Source organism: Budorcas taxicolor, chromosome 19, assembly GCF_023091745.1.
Source record: "Budorcas taxicolor isolate Tak-1 chromosome 19, Takin1.1, whole genome shotgun sequence".
In the NCBI taxonomy this organism is placed as follows: domain Eukaryota; kingdom Metazoa; phylum Chordata; class Mammalia; order Artiodactyla; family Bovidae; genus Budorcas; species Budorcas taxicolor.
In genome coordinates, this window is record NC_068928.1 from 48,036,584 (window position 1) to 48,057,776 (window position 21,193).

At 45.1% G+C, this 21,193-nt stretch overlaps 1 protein-coding gene across 2 annotated transcripts in view; it reads right to left on the reverse strand.

Moving 5' to 3' along the window:
• TEX2 (testis expressed 2) overlaps window positions 1–21,193 on the reverse strand; it is a 111,094-nt gene that overhangs the window by 50,361 nt on the left and 39,540 nt on the right. For both annotated transcript variants that reach the window (XM_052658927.1, XM_052658926.1), the window contains exon 2: window positions 16,678–18,334. In XM_052658927.1, coding sequence (XP_052514887.1) covers window positions 16,678–18,309 — 1,632 coding nt within the window. In that variant the 5' untranslated portion in view covers window positions 18,310–18,334. The remainder of the gene's footprint in view (window positions 1–16,677; window positions 18,335–21,193) is intronic.

Below are 21,193 nucleotides of genomic sequence, written 5' to 3' on the forward strand. Positions count from 1 at the left end.
ATAAAAGACTTTTCATTAGCTTCCGGTTATATAAGATTATACTAAACATATAAAAAGCCAACAGCATAAACATGGTTCTGAAATTTTTAATAAAACCCCCAGCCTTATAGTTACCATCCAGTTAGTTACCAGACCGAAAGTATGAAAGGAAAAAAGACAAGCATTATACTGTGAAGTTGTCTCAAATATAGGACAGTCTCTGAGAAAGAGGGTAAAGAATTTTCCCTTTTTGAAACTCCTAAGTCTAGACAAGCTATTTATGAGTAAGAGAAATTTAAGAATAAAAGATTTGATTGTTTTTCTCCAATTGGGCTTCCCTGGTGGCTCAGCTGATAAAGAATCTGCCTGCAATGCAGGAAACCTGGGTTCGATCCCTGGGTTGGGAAGATCCCCTGGAGAAGGGAAAGGCTACCCACTCCAGTATTCTGGCCTAGAGAATTTCATGGACTATATGGTCCATGGTGTTGTAAAGGGTCAGACACAACTAAGCGACTTTCACTTTCTCTCCAATTGCTTTCATTTCTTCTTTGCTAAGTCAGAAAATTATCCAGGGAAGCACTCACTATCTAATGGAAATACAACGTGAGCCATAAACGTGCATCATGGAAACATGTAATTTTAAACTGGCTAGTAGGCACACCAAAAGAGAAAAAAGCAGGTGAAATTAATTTTAACAATCTATTTTACTAACCCAACATAACCAGTTATCATTTCTTTTTAAAATATTTATTTATTTGGTCTCAGTTTCGTCACATGGTATCTTCCTTGCATCACGTGAGATCCCTGATCAGAGATTGAACTGGGGCTCCTGGCATTGGGAGTGTGGAGTCTTAGCCATTGGACCATCAGGGAAGCCCCCAAATGATCACTTCAACATGGAATAAATATTAAAAATTATTTTAAAAGGCTTTTGTTTGTACTAAGAGAACTCTGTAGTAAATACTGTACTAAACATTCTTTGTTTTGTATTAAGTCTTCAAAATCCAGTGTGTATTTTACACTTCGAGAACATCTCAGTTCAGAATAGCTATAGTTCAGTGCTCAGTGGCCACACAGGGCTGGTGGCTACTCTATTAGACAGCCCAGGCCCAATTCTGGGGTTCCAGCTTTTTAAACCTAGGCGCTGGGCTCAACCAGAATGGTCAAAACCCTCCTCTTTCCGCTTACGGATATTTCCATACGTGCAGGTTTATGCTGTATGTTAGTAGGTGCTTTACATTATTAAATGAGAAGATACTCTTAAGTCATCTCCAGATGAACCATGCTATTTTAGAAATTCAAAACCCCTTTAAAAAGCTAACATCAAATACTAAAAACTCAGGAATAAAAACAAAAGTAATCTAGCTAACAGGCTAAAGTGTTTAAAAGCTCATGAAGTTCTATAAGACCATTAAAAGATACTCAACTTGTGAACAAACTTACGTAACATTTTTAACTTCTTCCTTTGACTTTTAGTAGGAAAGATAAGACACAGGCATGCTCACAGGCTTGCTCGTGCGAAGAGCCACCCCTCTGCGCTACCCTAACTAACAGCTGCCCAGTCTCTGCTCCTTCTTCTTCTGTTTGGTTAATGAGAGCAACCGTGTTTCCAGGTGCTTCGGGGACTGGTTTTGGCCACAAAGCCAGGCTTGCGATGCAGCCGCTTGAGCCTCCACTTGAGGCTCTACAGAGTTCCCCTGGGCCACGGCCTGTGTCGCCCATGTGGCCACAGCTCTCAGGGGAGACGTGGTTGTCCTTCGCTGATGGCTCTGACAGGGACAGACCACCCTCCGCCACCCGCCAAGCTGCAGGAGCACTGAACAGCCTGATTCTGAGGAATGTGGGGCAGTTTCAAGTCCCCAAAGCCACAGGACCCAGTCCACCCAACTAGAAGGGATGTCAGGGAGAGGCAGGGGGAGGCCCAGGGAGAGAGTCCAGGAGACGCTTACCCAAAGCGGAGGGGCTGCCAACTCCCTCTTCCAGTTAGGACTGGGGCGGGCCTGACCCTCCTTCTCCCAACCCCCATCCTTTCACAATCACCCGAGGCTGTGCTCCAAGTACAAAGGCACCTGTGGTTTCTCCTTCTCTTTTATCTTCATATTTCCTCCTTCCGGCACTACCATTCTCTTCTTTGTGTTAAAAATATATCGGAGGTTAAGGTCCACAGCTGCCAAAACCGAATAAATACAACCCACAAATCAGGATTTGAACTGCATGTCTGCTGTGAATGATCGTTTGTTAGCTTCAGTGAGTCTGGGTCCTTGATTTTACTTGATGTTATGAAAGCTGCTGGTCCAAACACAGGCATGGAAACCAACTCACATCCATCAGCAGAACCACTGAGTGTGACACAGTTAGGTTCTGATCCTGGCTTGATCACTGACCGCCTGGCTAGAGGATGCTTAGCCTCAGACCCTCGGCTTCTCACCTGTAAAAGGGTCTGGCATGTCTTCCTGGCTTCATGCCTCCCTTGTCCCCACCTCCCACTAGGCTCATGCCAGAATGACTTTCTCCACACTAACAGTACTTAATTTTTTTAAAAAATATATTTATTTTTAAAATATTTATTTATTTAGCTGTGCCAGGTCTTAGTCGTGGCATTCGAGATCTACAGTTGGGGCATGTGGGATCTAGTTCCCCGACCAGGAATTGAACTCAGGCCCCCTGCACTAGGAGCTTGGAGTCTGAGCCAATGGATCACCAGCCAAGTCCCAACAGTACTTTACTGAGGTACGGTCTGCATGTAGAAAAGGAACAAATCATACACATATGATGTTTAAAAGGCTAATATTAGTATTCATTATAAAAGCTGGCATTTCAGTTCACATTGTGATCCTGGCCTTCCCATGAATTATCTCCTTCTGCCAATTCCCTAAGAATTTGCAGGTAAGGAAAGTGGTGAGGCAGGTTAAGTGATTTGCTTAGACAGTGGGTTTTTCTTTTTTTTAAAGCGGTCTGTGGAGCGGCAAATCTGGGACTTAAACCAAGTCTGTCTGCCTTTGAGGTCTGGGCTCCTAACCCATCTCCACGGCACAACCCCACCTTCAGCCTGGCTAACATCTGCCCGACCCCTGGATCATGGAAAAGATATCACTTTTCCCAGAGAGCTTCCCAGATTCCCTAAACTCTGTTCTTTGTTACCTTTATCCTTCATTCACTACTGCCTAGTTTACTTAACTAAAGTCTCCACAAGACAATCACAGTTGTTAACAAACGTTTGTCGACTGACTGCATAAACGCAGCCTAATTCAGAGGGTGGCTATGAGCACTGAATAAAATCTGTAAAGCACAAGCAAGCAGGACAGGTTGGTGTGCCCGTCACAGCCTGTAGGCACAGCTGTGGCTGCTCAGGGGGAGAGAAGCAAAGGAATGAGCTGAGATCCTACTAAGCGCAGGGGCTGCAGGGTTTCCTTTGAAGTAGAAGACTTGGTCACTGTTCCCAAAGAGGAAAATCAAACCATAATTGCATCAAAGAGCACAGAATAAGAGAAGAAGCAACTCAGAAAGACACCAAAGAGTGAACACTGTTAATGCTTTCCAGACTGGAAACTGAATTAGCCACTTCCCTGGTGGCTCAGATGGTAAAGATTCTGCCTGCAACGCAGGAGACCTGGGTTTGATCCCTGGGTCGGGAAGATCCCCTGGAGAAGGGAATGGCAACCCACTCCAGTATTCTTGCGTGGAGAATTCCACAGACAGAGGAGCCTGGAGGGCTACAGTCCATGGGGTTGCAAAGGGTCGGACACAACTGAGCACCTAACACTTTCTAATACTTATCAGAGAAAGCAGTGCTGTGACTGGAGCCCAGATGTCCCCACTCTCATGGAGGGCTCTCTGGAACACCACAAGCTTTGATAGGAAACCCCGAGAGAACCACATGAGCTGCTACTTGATCCACACTGTCAGGCATCCAGGATGCAGACTGGCCATTGGGAGGCCCGGGTCAACAGATGGCCGGGCACTATCACTCTCCTCTTCCCTGTTCTGCCCCTGAACACACTCCTACTAACCTGAATCCAGGCTGCCCATGCAGAAAGCAGTTACCCAGTACAAACTCCAACTGCTGCTTTCGTGTGTGTGGCATATAGGATCTTAGTTCCCTGACCAGGGATTAAACCTACACCCCCTTATAGTGGAAGCTCAGAGTCTTAACCATTGGACCACCAGAAAAGTCCCAAAATATGATATTTTTTTCTTTTTTTAATTTTTTTTTTTTTGGCCTCACCGTGTGGCATGTGGGATCTTAGTTCCCTGACCAGGGACTGAAACTGCATCCCCTGTAATGGACGTATGGAGTCTTAACCACTGCACCACCAGAAGTCCCAAGACTGCCTTCTGATACCAGCAATCAGCTAACTTTTTCCTGGGGCCTGACCTACTCCCTGGATGAAGCTATACACAGACTTTCCAGACCAAAGCTGCCAAATATCCAATCTCGTGAGCAGCACAGCAATTCCAGGGCCTTCATCATGTTCCCCATATAGTGACCAACTGTCTGCTGCTCAGCTCTTCTAAAGTTCTGAACCCTGAACTGCTTACCAAGTAAGATCTTTCTCCAACTTTGTTTTGTTATAGGACACGGGGGTGGGAATAAAGGGAAACAGATATAGTTAGTAACTCACTCCATTTCAACAGCTCAACTAAAGAACTTCTCAGTGGAGAAGGAAAGGGCAACCCACTCCAGTATGCTTGCCTAGAGAATCCTGTGGACAGCGGAGCCTGGTGGGCTGCTGTCTGTGGGGTCACAAGGAGTCGGACATGACTGAAGCGACTTAGCATGCATGCATGCAAAGAACTCAGAGACACTCCCAACCCACACTAGAGAGTCTTAGACAAGCCTTGTTTTTTTCTGACGCTGGCACTGTCAGCATGGAGACACAGGGCTGGCCGCTGGGGGGGACAATGACTACAGTCAGCTGGTCTGCAGCTGTATGGCCCACAGACTAGCCCTGTGATCCCAGCTGTAAAAGGTCAGGGGTTTCTCTTCAACTCTCTGCTGGATTCATAAGCTGTGACTGGCTGCAAGTACAAACCACAATCTATAAAGGGGCTCATTTAATACTTGAGAAGATTAAAAGCTACAATTAACCTTTTGCAAAATAATAAACTCTGGAAGAACTACTACTGTGCTCACTTTCAGTTACAGCGCCAATCGGGAGGTCAAGGCCAATGCTCTCTTCGTCAGCTTGATGTTGAGCTGACCAGAGAAATGCACCAGCGCTTTGGCCTGAAGAAGCAATGGGGATCTCTGTCTTCAGTGTGTGGAGTGCCTGGGCTGACATCCCGCTGTCACACAGCTGTGCTGGCCGCAAGGCTGCCTGCCCCTGCGTCGTTCCTTCATCTTGTCTTTCAGAGAAGCAGCAAACCCTAAACATAAGAACAGAGCCAGGACCGGAGGTCCCTGCCGCTGAAATCATCTCTGAAGCACACAAAAATGTGGCTATTTTTCTTTTGTCCCCCAGACTAAAACATAAGAAGGATTTTCACTTTGCCAGGCTCCAACCCTTTCCCATGTATTAATGGTTTAGAACCAGAGTCATCAGTTAAAAACGGAATATCATAGATCATGGACTTAGAGAATATGGCAGGAACAGTCTGCTAAACTTTAAATGCTAATCTCATTTTACCCACAAAAGACGGATAGACCTACTATGGACACAGAACTCACACTATGAATGACAGGCTCAAGCAAAAAAACATTCAAAATAAATGCTGCTTGAAGACACTAACTTAAAAAAAATTAAAAGTCCATTAAGGGAGGAAAGCACCAGCATCAATACTGTCCGCATCCTCTGATTGCTGGCTTCAAGGTCACCTTCAAAGGCAGTGTCACCAGACGCACTGGAGTCAGGGTTAAAGCCACAGTCTCAGCCTGGGAGAATGGCTGTCATCCTAGTTTTTCCTATCTTTTGGGGCAGCCTGCAAATTCAGGTATCTGCACTGGCAGACAGGGATACAGGTAGGGGATAACAACCATGTACATTAGAAAAATAACACTGAATATCAGATGGACCAATGAAATAATCAAGGTCTGATTTATGTCAATACACCATAAACATTAAATCATATTAACAAGTGTTGAAATTATAAAACAGATTAGCAAGCAAATAAATTAGTAAATCAGCTTTAGCTCACACATCCTATCGGTTAAATTTTTTTGAGAATACTCACAGTATATACATTTACTTGTAAACTATCAATACATACATGTTCTAATACAACTTTTATAAAATACAGCTTTTATAAAAATTAAAATCAGCAATAAAGAGCAAAAAATGAAATATTTAATAATTAGCCTTTTTACTAACTTAGTTATTACTTTCTAACAGCTTTGTACTATCTTCAGGTGACACATCAAGGCTCAATATATACACTTTAGGGTGAGGCTCACTGTTAATGATAATGGATGTAAATCCATATCTCAAACAGTCTTCTTGGTAATCTCCAAGGATATTGACCAAAGGTCAACAAATGGCCATTTGCACGTTAAATATTAGGAAAGCTTATTTACTTTATTACAGATAAAGAATAAAAATACATATGCAAATAGAAACTCTAATATTTTCTTCTTGGACTGTGTCTTCAGCAACATATTTTGGAGACTACTGAATGCAGAGACAGAATGAAACAGAGTTCACAGGGGCCACTGGGGCCCCAAGAGGCCAGCATGCTCATATGCTGGGGCTAGCCTGCCTATAATCTCTTGCTTTTGGGGGGAATGGCAAAAAGCTAGTTCTTAAAGGCTAATTATTGCACAGTAAGAGCAATCTTTGATGGGTTTTGTATCTTCCTTTACGTGACACATAAAATTTGGACAGGAAAATATGTCTAGCATTGATATTTTTTCACGGTTAACATCTTTGCTGTTGCTAAGTTGCGTCAGTCGTGTCCAACTCTGTATGACCCCATAGACGGCAGCCCACCAGGCTCCCCCGTCCCTGGGATTCTCCAGGCAAGAACACTGGAGTGGACTGCCATTTCCTTCTCCAACGCATGAAGGTGAAAGTGAATTCGCTCAGTTGTGTCCACCTCTTAGCGACCCCATGGACTGTAGCCCACCAGGCTCCTCCGTCCCTGGGATTCTCCAGGCAAGAACACTGGAGTGGGGTGCCATTTCCTTCTCCAATGCATGAAAGTGAAAAGTGAGAGTGAAGTCGCTCAGTCGCCTCCGACTCTTAGCGACCCCATGGACTGTAGCCCACCAGGCTCCTCCGTCCGTGGGATTCTCCAGGCAAGAGTACTGGAGTGGGGTACCATTGCAACCTTACTCTTCTGAAAAAAAAAAAACAAAACACGCATGATTTGAGAAACCTCAGACTCATAGTGCCCATGCCTCTCTGCTCATTCCTAGATGACACCTGGAACAAAACCATAAAGGATATGGTCCTCCAGTACCGAGCAGGAATTCAGGATGCCTTTTCCCAAGTAAGTAATGCTGCAGACTCTAGTTACATGTAGCTGGACCAGAATTATGGTCTAGCCATGCCATAATTAATAGGTGAAAAGGAAAACTGGCAGAATGTTGATAATCATTGACGCTGAGTGTTGGATGCAGGGGGATCCATTATACTTTTCCCTCTACTTTTGAGTATACTTGAAATTTCCTACAATAAGACATTAAGAAGATGAAAAAAAAAAAATCATTCCAGGGTAGCCTGACATCCTTGCCACTGTTCCTATGCAATCAAGAGGCATTTTCCACACAGCTTCTCCAACCAACTCAAAACACGGGGTAAGTGAGACAGTCTGCACTGAGACACCTCACCTGACCAACTCTCCTAGCAACAAGGGCACTGGGAAATAGCCGTGATTATAAAAGCCAGACAGAAAAATATAAGTGACATATTTCAGGGGCAGGGTATTTTCAGTTAGGTACAATGTGGAAAAAAAAATTTTTTTTTTTTTTTAAATTTCTTGTACTCATTGTACTGAGAATTCCAAGAGACCAACCAAGAGCAACCTTTTCTGGCTGTATGCAACGAGTGAGTCTCTTACGGCTGAATGTAATGAGGTTGTTTTTGCCGTAAGGTTTGCTCACTCTAATTTCTTAAAAGAAAGAATTGCATGAAATTGAGATTAAAGTTACAAGTTAGAATTTCTTCTCAAAATTGATAATGTTCTCCCTACAAAAGTATTCTTTTTTATGTCAAAATCACAGCCTGTATTTAGGGAACGCAATTATAAAAACCTATCCCTCTTAATAGAATTGAAGCTTTTGAACTCTGGTGTTGGAGAAGACTGCAGAGTCCCCTGGACTGCAAGGAGATCAAACCAGTCAAGCCTAAAAGAAATCAATCCTAAATATTCACTGGAAGGACTGATGCTGAAGCTCCAACACTTCGGCCACCTGATGAGAAGCAGCAGCTCATTGGAAAAGACCCTGACACTGGGAAAGATTGAAGGCAAAAGGAGAAGGGGACAACAGAGGATGAGATGGTTGGATGGCATCACTGACTCAACGGACATGTGTTTGAGCAGACTCTGGGAGACAGTGAAAGACAGGGATGCCTGGTGTGTGCAATCCACAGAGTCGCAAAGAGTCAGACACAACTTAGCGACTGAACAGCAACATACCTCTAATTAAATATCTAAATGTGACAATATCTAAATGTGACATGACCCAAGGAAAAAAGGTTCTCCAAAATTAATGTGTGAGTTTGGCAATGGTGTAAATGTAGTATTAGTCAACCTGTAGGCAGTATCTTTCTAAAACAGGTCATCACTATGGAAACCAACACCCTACTGCTGGGTTCTGCAGGTGGTTTATAAGTCTGAGGTAAAGACTTTACTCATGAATATAATTTACAATTACTTGAGTCATACACTCAGACATAAACCCAGAGCCTTTCAAAATCTTTAGGAAGCATCTCACTGTGGACATGTGGAAACTCTGTGTGCAAGAATGTCACTGAATATAATCGTGCCTAAGCAACCGAGGGTTCTAAGACAGCCGCAGACAACAAAATCCATAGATGCTCAAGTCCCCTTATATAAATGGTGTGGTATTTGCATGTAACCTACGCACATCCTCCTCAGAAACTTTTTAAAAACTTAATCAATTAATTTAGCTGAGCTGGGTCTTAGTTGCAGCATGCAGGATTTTTTTGTTGTTGTTGTTAGTTGCAGTATGTGGGATTTAGATCCCTGATCAGGGAGCAAACCCAGGCCCCCTGCCTTGGCAGCATGGAGTCTTAGCCACTGGATCATCTTACCTAAAATAGTGCTAACGCTACGTCAATAGTTGGAAATACAATGTAAATAGTTGCTGGCATGTGGGTTGCCCGCATGCAGCAAATTCAAGCTTTGCTTTTTGAAACTTTCTGGAATTGTATTCAGATAGTTTTGATCCACAGTTGGTAGAGTATGCAGTGGGGAACCTGAGGCTATGGAGTCTGACTCTACACTCTTGGTCATGAGACAAATACAATCTTGGAGAAGAAAGAGCATCCAACGTGCTTAAGAACACTCAGTGAGGCAAACATCCCAAGTGCAAATATGAGATGCCTCATTCTCTCGTTCTTTCCCAGGGCCCCTGGTTCAGGGTATCTAGCTAGTCACACAAAGTAAAACTCCTGGAAGGTTACTGCCTAGGGGTGTCGCCCACAATGATGCCCTTGGACTCAGTGGCACGCACAAGGCCCCACCTGGAGCTAACTTACCCAGCCCTCCATGCTTCTAAGTCCCATTAGCTTCTCCTAACATTTGGGTCTTCCCCGGCTTTCATGTGCTCTCATGTCACTTTGTTTTATTTTATTCGGCTGTGCTGGCTCTTAGCTGCAGGTGGCATCTTTAGCTGCGGCATGCAAGATCTTTTAGCTGCAGCATGCGAACTCTTAGTTGCAGTATGTGGGACCTAGTTACCTGACCAGGAATCGAACCCAAGCCCCCTGCATTGGGAGCGTGGACTCCTAGCCACTGGACCAACAGGGAGGTCCCCCACATGTCGCTTTATTATGAATGCAGGTAGCAACTTTTTCCTCCTATTCTCTGCTTCGCATCAGCTACGAATTCCCATCATTAAGAACAAGCAGGCCTTGGAGAAGGTTCTGAGAATTATCCTGTGTACATTGTGACAGTTCTTTCGCCACTGCTTCTGTTCTAGACAGCAAAGCTGCTGACTGGCGGGGCTTGGGGTGGGTGGTGGCAGAGTATCATGAGGTCTAACCCCACAACAGTCTCTGAGAACAGCTACAGCTTGGTTGTAAAGTAGTCTTTTTGGCTCACCATCCCACATACTCATCACTGCTGCAGTGTCGTTTTTAAATACAAATGCCTGCAGTGTGGCTGGAATAATAAAACCACCTGGATAAAGTACAGAAAAGCTTTACTTTTCTTCTCCCTTTCCTTGTCATGTGATGGCACATCAAAGAAAAACTGCAGTGTTCCTTGAATTGTTTATGAAGCCAATAAAGAAACCAGGCTCTCAGTCCAGGCTGCAAGGACTTCCTGGGCCCATCGATGAGAACTTCTATGGGTCAGAGGTTTAAAACCACATTGGCTCCTAAAACAGTCCCGAGCACCAAGCTTCCTGCCTGACGGGTTTGGGGGCTTCCAGATGAAGAGCAGGCAGTCTGCAGATCAAGGGGCTGGGCCTCTGTACTAGCACATTCTATCACAGAACGATGTTTTATAGTCTCCTGTCTTACCGAATGCTTAAAAAATGTTCCATACCTGCCCTCAAGAGCTGCATCATGTCCTTTATAAAAACTAACTAAATAGCATCAGATGCACAGCAAACAAACCCGCTGATGAATCCCCTACACAAGCCATTTTTCAAAAAGTGACTCTTTCAACTCCCACTAGAAACAGGTTCACAGAACTGCTTTATAAAGAAACCAAGGCCCGTCTTCTGCACCACTTTAAAAGCCACACATCTGGAGGCGGAGTGGAAACCGAGAGCACGCCACCATCCCCATCTCCCCAACGCTCGACTTGGCATGCATTCCTCATTCCTTACTCCCCTTGCACTCGCCGAATGAGCACTGGTAAGAGGAGAGCAGGCTTGCTGCCAGGCGATTTCTAAGCAGCAAACATCAAATTTCAAGCCCTGTCAAAGATGGACCATCCTGGCTTTTCCAACACTGGGGAGAAAGAAAAAAACTCTGTAAGCTGTACTTTTTATTGTAATTATTTTTTATCTTCTTGAAAGATCACTCTTATCAAATCTCTTTTAAAAAATACGTATTTGGCTGTGCCAGGTCTTAGTTGCCACATGTGGGAATGTAGGATCTAGCTCCCTGACCAGGGATCAAACCTGGGTCCCCTGCACTGGAAGCATGGAGCCTTAGCCACTGGACCATCAGGTAAGTCCCTCAAATCTTTTAAATTTATTTTTAATTGGAAGATAATTGCTTTACAATATTGTGCTGGTTTCTGCCATATATCAACATGAATCAGCCCCCGCAAAGCGTGACTAAACGTTTTTCCCCAGAAATGCAAGTGTCAGGGATTTTTTAAAAAAGCAGCTTCCCAGGGAGATGACAGGGTCAATATTAACTTACTGCCCACATTTTCAGATTAAAACCTCATTCATTCATCCATCCATCCTTCCATCCATCCATCCACCCAACAATTACTTAACATGTGCCTAGTACATGTCAGGGGCTGAGGACACAGTGATGAACAAGATGGCCACAGCCTGTGCATTCATGAAGCTTATGGTGTCCAGGGAAGACAGACAGTAAACAGACAACTATAGCTCTGATAAGTTCTATGAAAGTGAGGTAGAGAAGGCTAGCTGTAACTTCAAAATTTAGGTATCTCTTTCCATAGTGGGAAGGGGCTTCCCTGGTGGCTCAGAATGTAAAGAGTCTGTACTACAGGAGACCCAGGTTCCATTCCTGGGTTGAGACGATCCCCTGAAGAAAGAAATGGCAACCAACTCCAGTATTCTTGCCTGGAGAATTCCATGAACAGAGAAGCCTGGTGGGCTACAGTCCATATAGTCCACAGGGTCACAATGAGCTGGACACGACTCAGCGACTAACACTTTCACCCTTTCCGTAGTGTAGAACCACTGCAGAGAAGAAGCTGCCCCATGGAGTCCTAGATTTCCCAGGGCCTCTGGCATTGTGGAGGGCCTGTGGGCCTAGCTCACCCCAGCGGAACTAGCTCACCCCAGTGGAACGTGAATGGAAGTGATGTGTGTCACGTCTGGGTCCAGGCATTTAAGGAGATATACCTTCTCTTTGCTTTCTCTTTCCCCTTCTGCCAGCTGGATGCAAGGAACTCTAATAACTTAGGGTGGGGGTCAGCAACCTGGGCCCAAGGCCTGTTTCTAAGAAGTTTTCTTGGAACACAGCCACACTCATTCATTTACATATGGCCTACAGCTCCTTTTCTGCTACAATGAGGAGCTAAGTGGGTTGCAACAGAAACAGAGCCAAAAGTCTAAAATATTTACTCTGTGTGTGTGTGTGCTCAGGCATGTCCAACTCTTTGCAACCCCACGGACTGTAGCCTCCCAGGCTCCTCTGGGGATTTTCCAGGCAAGAATACTGGAATGGGTTGCCATTTTCTCCTCCAGGGGATCTTCCCAACCCAAGGATCTCTTACGTCTACTTGATTGGCAGGTGGATTCTTAACCACTGCGCCACCTGGCGTTGGGGTAAATATCTACTATTTAGCTCTTTAAGAAGTTTGCCGAGCCACAGGATGGAAGGAACTTGGGCTCCTAACCAACATGGGCCCCCATCCACCGCCAGGAACACCCACACTGGACTGTTAAGAAGGCAAGGAGCAGACTTCTAATTTGTTACAACAGCAAATGTTATCCTACCTCATACAGAAAGCACAATGTCCAATGAGAAAATGGAACAGAGGATAGACGCTCAAAGTTAGGCTCTATTATACTATCCTTTTCTTATCACAACATTGTGCCCTAAATTTAATGTCAACACGGCTGAATGTTTTAAAGTGTCTCTTTTGTTCCTATTTGGCTGCGTCAGGTCTTAGTTGTGACACACAGGAAATTCCTTCCTGCAGGATCTTTCATTGTGGCATGCAGGTTTAGTTCCTCCTTGGCATGTGGGACCTTAGTTCTCAGACCAGGGACTGAACCCTTGTCCTCTGCCTTGCAAGGTAGATTCTTAACCACTGGACCACCAGGGATGTCCCTAAAGCGTCATCTTTTTAAAATGCTTCCCCAGAGTGTGATTTCCTACTCAGTAAAACTAATCAAGCCCAAAGCGCAGTTGCATTTGAAATCTTCAACTTGCAACATACACCCTACCCTTCCAATTCTTGGTAGTGGCCCCTTTAAAAATAGAGAACGTATTTAGCCAGGTGTCTAAAAACAGCCCTGTGCACCAAACAAAAGACCTCAAGCTACAATGTACAATTTTCTTGAATTACAGGTGTCAATCCATGATAGCACTGAAGTATTTGTTCTCTGCAAGGAAAATCCAAATATATTTATCACAGGGACCAAGGCTAAAACACCTTCCTTAAAAAAAAAAAAAAAAAAAAATTCAGTCCTGCCTGGGCCCCCTGTGTGACTCTGGTGAGTAACTTACCCTCTCTGTGCGTCCACATCCTCATGAGCACGTTACCTAACTGAAGAGGGCTGTGCTGAGGATTAAATGAGATGCTACACCCAACATTCAGCCAGGCCCCCTGTCGGTGCTCAGCTTCATAGTGCTGCCTTTACTGTTTCATTATCAGATCAAAGCAACCACACTGTGCCGTAACTTTGGCATCTTCTGTGTAGTTAGTAAATTCTTGACTAATTAGTAGAAAACTTGGTAAATTGTAGTCTCAGCACTAAAGATCGACGGATTAAAATTAAAATCTTCCCAAGACAATTAAGAGCTCAAATCAGTTTAAATGGAATACTGCAGTCGGTCACTAGGCACTGGAAGCAACATAAGCAGCATTTTTCTTTGCTAAAGTTAGCACTAACTTACTTACAGGGCATGTAATTCAGGTAGACGCGGCACCACCCTTATGGAAAAAGCTTAGCCACCAAGCATAGTGATCACTTTTGCTCCACTTCTTACATGAATGCTACACTTCAGTGTGTCACAGCCTCAAGACTGAGCACCAGCTTCTCTTAAAAAAGAAACACTCTCATAACATATTGCCATGCGAAAGGGGGAAAAAAAAGGTTGAACTGCAGAACACAGGCATACCTCATTTTACCGTGCTTTGCTTTAACTGAGCTTCACGGATGTTATGTGTTTTACAAACTGATGGTTTGTGGCAGCCATGCACTGTCAGCTGATGGCTGACATTTTGTCAGTAATAACTTTTTAAAAAATATATATTTTATGGAAGTACAGTAGATTTACAAAGGTGGGGAGCAATGAAGTATTTTTATTTATTTGGCTGCGCAGGGTCTTAGTCACATGGGATCTTCAATCTTCGTGGCACCATGGGGGATCTTTAGTTCCGGCACCACATATCTTTTTTGTTGTTGTGCCAACTCTTAGTTGCAGCATGAAGGATCTAGTTCCCTGACCAGGGATCAAACCTGGGCCTCCTGCACTGGGAACATGGGAGTCTTTGCCACTGGACCACCAGGGAAGCCTCCTGAAGTATTTTCAAATTAAGGTACATACACTGTTTTTTTAGACAGAATGCCATTGCACACTTTACAGACGACAGTATAGTGTAAATGGAACTTTTACATGCACTGGGAAACCAAAAATTCATCTGACTCCTTTATTGCAATATTTTGTTTTATTGTGGTGGTCTAGAACTGAACCCATAATATCTGTGAGATGTCTGTATATGACCCCATTGAATCCAAAGAGTTCGTGTGTGATATATGTACTCATACTTGCAGAAATGTAGGAAAAAACAAGGATATATACCAAATATATATATATGTATATATTATATATTGTATTAACTATAACTCCCTCCCACTACTGTGATAAAGAATAATTTTTTCCTTAGGGTTTTCTTTGTATCTTTAAACATTGACCATGCATTTTTTTAAATAAGGGGAAAAGGTTATTAAATTAAAAAAATAAACCAGAACAAACAGTATTTTGCACTCTGAGAGTTCTTCCCCTTGTTTTGCGGGGGTTTTGTTTTGCAGTAAATAGAGACCATGGTGCTCTTTTTTGGAGCACCCATTTAAAAAGAGAGGAGGAAAAACCTGTTAAGAGAGAAACCAAACAAGCTTTGAATTATCAAAAAATCAGAAAATAACAAGTGTCAGCAAGGATGTGGAGAAACTGGAACCCTTGTGCACTACTGGTGAGAATGTAAAATGGGTACAGCCACTGCAGAAAATAGTATGGCAGTTCCTCAAAAGATTAAAACTAGAATTACCATACAATCCAGCGATTTCACTTTTGGGTACATAAACCAAGGAATCGAAAGTAGGGTCTCAAACATCTCTTTGTACACCTACGTTCATAGCAGCATTGCTCACAAGAGCAAAAATGTAGAAACAACCCAAGTGTCCATCAACAGATGAAGAAATAAGCAAAATGTGGTTAGCATATACATACAATAGCAGCCTTAAAAAAGAATAAAATTGTGCAATATGCTACAACACAGAAGAACCTTGTGGACATTATTCTAAGTGAAACAAGCCAGTCGCAAAAAGACAAATACTGTGTGATTCCACTAATATGACATATTTAGAATATTAAAAAAAAAACAAAAACAACCAAGGAAGTAGAATGGTGGTTACCAGGAGCTAGGCAATAGCCAGGAAAATAGGAGGTTACTGTTTAATGGGTTTAGAGTTTCCGTTTTGAAAGGTGAAAAGGATATGGAGGTGCATGGTGATGATAGTTGTACAACAATGTGAATGAATATTAAACATAATACTGCTGACCTGTACACTTAAAAATGGTTAAGATGGTAGATTTTGTTAGGTGTATTTTACTGAAATTAAAAAATATATATACAAAAAAATGTATATGTGCTTAACTTATGACCTATATAAGCTACAGCTATGGTTTCAATTGTGTATATTATGAAACATATAGAAGCACCAGAAACTTTTAAAATACGTGGAAATAAATACAAATGGAAGTTCTAATATTTTCTTTCCAATGAATTGCCTCAGGCACCCCTCGGGAGGTCCAAATCCTAAAATCTGACAGGCACAGAAAGGTAATGCCTCCTTCTCAAGCCCAGGCCCCACTGTGCACAGAGCAGCGTGCAGCAGCCCAATCCTGACATTAAAATCTGTCTTCTCTTCCTCCTTCCCTTCTCTTGCATTTCAGGAGTCTTTAACCCTGCTCCAGGTTCTCAAAAAAAATTTTTTTAATTATTTATTTATTTATCTGGCTGTGCCAAGTCTTCACTGTAATATACAGGATGTAATTCCCCAACCAGGAATCGAACCCAAGCACCCTGCATTGGGAGCACAGTCTTAACCGCTGGACCACCAGGGAAGCGCTACCCTCAAGAATATTTAATCCTAACAGACTCAGCTACCATGAATCCTCAGTAGGCAGCAAATGCCTGGCAAATTCAGAGAGAGATCGAAATGGAAACGAATGGAAATGCTACTGGAAAAGCTCCAGGGCCATGGAGATCCTTGAGAAGCTACCTGGTGAACTGGCAAAGCGGGAGCTAGAATGAGGTTTACCAAACAAGTCTTTTGGGTGCCTGGAGATTCCAAGGTTTTAGAAACACTGCTTGAGCAAACACTTGTGGAGACAGTGAACTGAAAGGATACAGTCAGATCTACAATGAGGCTGGCTGCCAGCCAGCAGCTGCAGAGAGGCTTACCTTCAGGATCTCAGGTTCTTTGATATCCAGAGACCTTGGGTTCCAGTGTTGTAGATGTTTTTGTAATCTGTGATGTTTATGAGCACTTGGTGGTATAAAAAACCAAATCAGGCAGACTGCAGTCATGAATCCAAGGCCAATGCCCAGAAAGAGTCCGCTCACGTAATGCGGGAGAGGGAGGATGAGGTACGCATAGACGCACAGGACAAAGCAGCCCAGCGTCTTGACGGGTAATTCCAGCTGCTGCGTGGCCGAGTCCACTTCGTGGTCACTCTCCAGAGCTGGGCCATCGTCTGCCAGCCCCTCTGGCTTGAGAGGACCTTCTGGGAGCCTCTCAGCTTTACTCTCCCCCTCCGGTTCCAGGTCAAAATCCTCAGTGTACAGTTCGCAAAACTCTTCGTCTTCTTTGCTCGCTAAGGCAGACAGAGAGCATTTCTCAAGAACCAGGGAGCCGGTCTTTGGGCCTCCCTCCTTCAGCCCGCTCCCCTGGGAGCTCCTCAGTTCCACCTCTCTCGCAGGCTCCTCGGAGGACTGTGGGTGGTCACTCCTGGGGACGCCAGGGTCGCTCCCCACGCCCTCCCCCTCGGAGTCACACTCCTCCTCCTTGATGCTGTAGTTGTTATTACTTTCCAAGTGACCGTTCAGGCTGGACAGATTGGAGAGCTCGGAAGCACTTGAAGATAAGGCTTTGGGCCTGTGGCTGCCACTTTCTTCCCCTATAATTTTACTGAAAAGCTGAAAAGGGTCATAGATGACTTCTGAGAGGCGTCGCTTAGTGTCTTCGATCTTGGCCTCCATTTCGGGCACTTTAAAAAAGGAGCGCGTGTCGGAAGGCGACGTCAGAGGGGAAGAGGGTGCAGTTTTGGAATCCCCACCTGTGTTCCGCGGCTGCGTGAACTGCTTGAACAGGTGTAAATTCAGCTTGGAGTCGGGGGGCCTGTAGGACACGGCGTCAGACTCCTGCCGGGACGTGTCGGTGGACAGAGACTTGACTAATGTCTTCATCAAGTGCCTGTGCCGGGGCGGGTGGGGGGACTCTTTTGGCTCCACCTCGGTCGACAGGGACTTCACGAGGCTCAGGAAGGGTTTGGCGCTGGAAAGCGTGGAGGACGAGGCGCTGGATGAGAGGATGGGCGACCGGGAAGGCGAGGACAGCGGGGAGGAAGAACTGGTTTTCTGCTCGGACAGGGAGGACACGCTGGGAGAGCTAGCTAAGGGCCCCGACGAGGACGAGCCCGGGGACAGAGCCAGTGGCACTGTACCGAATACTTGTGCGGCCGGAGCAGGGGGCTCCAGCAGCTTTACGGTGTTCTCGGAGACGGGCACCACGGCGGGGGACACGGACAGGCCATCCGCCAGGATGAGCTGGGCGCCGGCGGGGTCATGGCCACCCTCGGGTTCCAGGTAGAGGTCCTCCTTGGCTTCGAGCCCCGTTACAACGCTCTGGTCGTCCAGCCCCTCCTCCAGGAGCTCCCGGAACTCCTCCTCCTCTTCCTCCTCCTCCTCCCCAGACACCGAGAAGTGGATGGCGATAGTGTCTCGGGACACGGACCTCTGCACGTGCACTCTGGGGGCTGATGGTTTTGGCATGTCAAGGGTTTTCTCGGCATGGCGACCATTCAGACTTGTCATTGCCGGCTTCACAAGGGCTCAGGCTCTGTGAAAACAGCGAGAAAAACCAGAAGTCAGAAAGTGTTTTCTCCACGGGAGACGCTGTCCTGTGTGGACCAGAGCGCAGCTACAGCTCACTTCTAAATGGTGATTATGCTTTTACCTGGCAGATGGCCACCCTTTCTCACTTGAGCAGGTTTAATGGTTTAATTTTCATCAGATAAATTCCAGCGAGGCATTCTCTTTTATAAGCAAACTACCCACCCGTGTTATAAATGCCATACAACCTGTCTTCCTTCACAACATCTAAGTAATTGTTTCCTCCCTGTTAACTGGCCCATTTCTATCAGTAATTCTATACTGCAAGGCTTGAAAGACCTGCACGACAGTTGTTACCAGCATTAGTTCAGAACTCCCACAGGATAAAATGCAGCATCCTGGCGATTTTGAGGATCTCGGAACAAAAACTTCACCAGTGGCTTTCCGGCTATAAAAAGCGAATCCTGGAGGGTTATGGCTTTCACTGCAATTTTCACAGCAATCCTAACAATTATTTGGCTTGCGTCTCCCACCAATGCTCATATAGCCTGCCACTGCAAATAAGTAGCAGAGTAACCAAGGGTGGCAAGGGACATCTGAAAACTCACTGCTGTGACCGGCTGGCTTATTTCCCAAATGGTAGGTATCCTAAGGCCAGAGTATTTAGGCAGCCATGAAGACATGGCCATTTCTAAGACTTCAAGATAAAGCAAAGTTATATTTTCAGCTGAATCCAAGGGCAGGAAAATGAAGTCTCAATGCTGAAACCTACCACCAACTGAGAACTCTGCTAAGAGCTGGGGTGAGAGACACGGAGGCGACGTTGCTTAGTCGCTGTAGAGATAAGAGACACCCAAAAAGCTGGGCAGCAAAGCAAAAGAAGCCAAGCCTACCTGTGACACCCAGTGCATGACACCGTCCCCCACTCCCCATTCACTTAAGGCCCATTTATAGGAAACCAGGCATCATGACAGTTCCTACCAGAAGGAAATGAATGCCACCATCTGGAAAGCATGACTATCAGAGTAGCTGCGATGCACTTGAGGAGTGACCTCAGGCCTTCTGAGGAGGGTGAGCAGCATGGGAGGCAGGACACCTGCTTGCTCCTTTAAACTGGTGGCAGGCCGTGGCAGGACAGGCCTGATTAGAAAGAAGGGACGAAGGCATGAAGATGAGCGTGGGCATGGTGTGTCCTCACACAGGGGTCTATTCTCCACGTCCAGGGCGGAGGGTGGGTGTTGGGGGTGAGGGCCGGCATGAGCGCGGCATCACGGAAGAGAGGAAAGGGCAGCCTTGGGGCCAGGAAACAAGGCTTCTGACACTTGATCCTTCTCCAGCTGACTTGGTGGGACCTTGAACAAGCCAGGACCTCTCTGGGTCTCGGAATCTTCATCTGTCAAATGAGGGACCAATGACTTTGAGACTTTCCAAATCTCAAACTCTTATGTTTATGTTTACAGGTGATGGTACACAACCCAATCTGATACTTACCCTGGTATTCTGCCATAGAGTCAACATTATGCTGCCTGCTCCTTTAATTTGAAGCACTCCTATATTTAAGTCTTCTACCAAACTTTCAGGTTCAAAATGCTAGTAGCTAAGACTATAAAACAAGAGAAAAAGTAAACCTGTGTTTGTTTGGAGGTGATGGGGGAGAAAAATCAGGCTGGGGAGGAAAGGGAGGGCAGGAAAAACTATTTCCTAGAAACAGGAAATAATCCAGTGATGGCAAGAACTACAGTTCAAGAGCCCAGTCACAACAAAGATACATGTCAAACTACCGATTGAGAAATTACTTTCATAAAAACTTTTTCAACAGAGTTTTGTCCAAGCTCCTTCATGATCCTCAGGCTCTCCTGTCTCCATTGGAGCCAAGAAAAAAAGAATGATTTCTATTGATCAGACAAAACAGTCAAATCCAGGAGCTGGCAGTAAGCTAGAAAGACACAGCCGTGGGTCCAGGACAATCCTTCCCTGTTATCTTCCCTTAGGAAGAAGAAAAATACCAAGTACAAAACACATTTTTCATTTTAACGGTCACCTACTTTTATAGGGGCTTCCCTGATAGCTCAGTTGGTAAAGAATCTGCCAGCAGTGCAGGAGACCCCAGTCTGATTCCTAGGTCGGGAAGATCCGCTGGAGAAGGGATAGGCTACCCACTCCAGTATCCTTGGGCTTCCTTTGTGGCTCAGCTGGTAAAGAATCCGCCCACAATGCGGGAGACCTGGGTTTGACCCCTGGGTTGGGAAGATCCCCTGGAGAAGGGAAAGGCTACCCACTCCAGTATTCTGGCCTGGAGAACTCCATGGACTTGCAGTCCATGGGGTGGCAAAGACATGACTGAGCCACTTTCACTTTTACAAGGGTAATTTTAAAATAAGATTATAGAGGTAATTTAAAAAGAAAGTTTGGTTTTTGATAATTCTCAGTAGGCTGAAAAATAAGCTATTTCAATAGCTTTAATAACATAAAGGATGATCTGAAAGGCTCTGCTACTCTAAGGCTGAAGTGAAAGTGACAGTGGGCACAGGTGCAAATACAGAGAGCATGACCGGCGGCTGAACAGGGTAAGGGAGTCATCTGGGGAGCAAGAGTGGAGAGGCTCTTCTGGAGCTGAGGTAGGATGGTTTGGGCCACCCTACAGGCCCAGTGAGGCCCAGTCCAGAAGGGCCAACAATAGTGCTTCCAGAAGCTTGTGGTCTCAGCAACCAGACAGGGCCATTAGGGGCCCACCTGCCCAACCCTCCAACACATAGTCGGGCCTCCTGACTTGACAGGAACCTCAGCTGATCTCTGACTAGACTGTCTTAAAAACTTGTTGGGCTGCACCCTGCAGGCCTACAATGCTGTACTCGCTCAGCTTCAA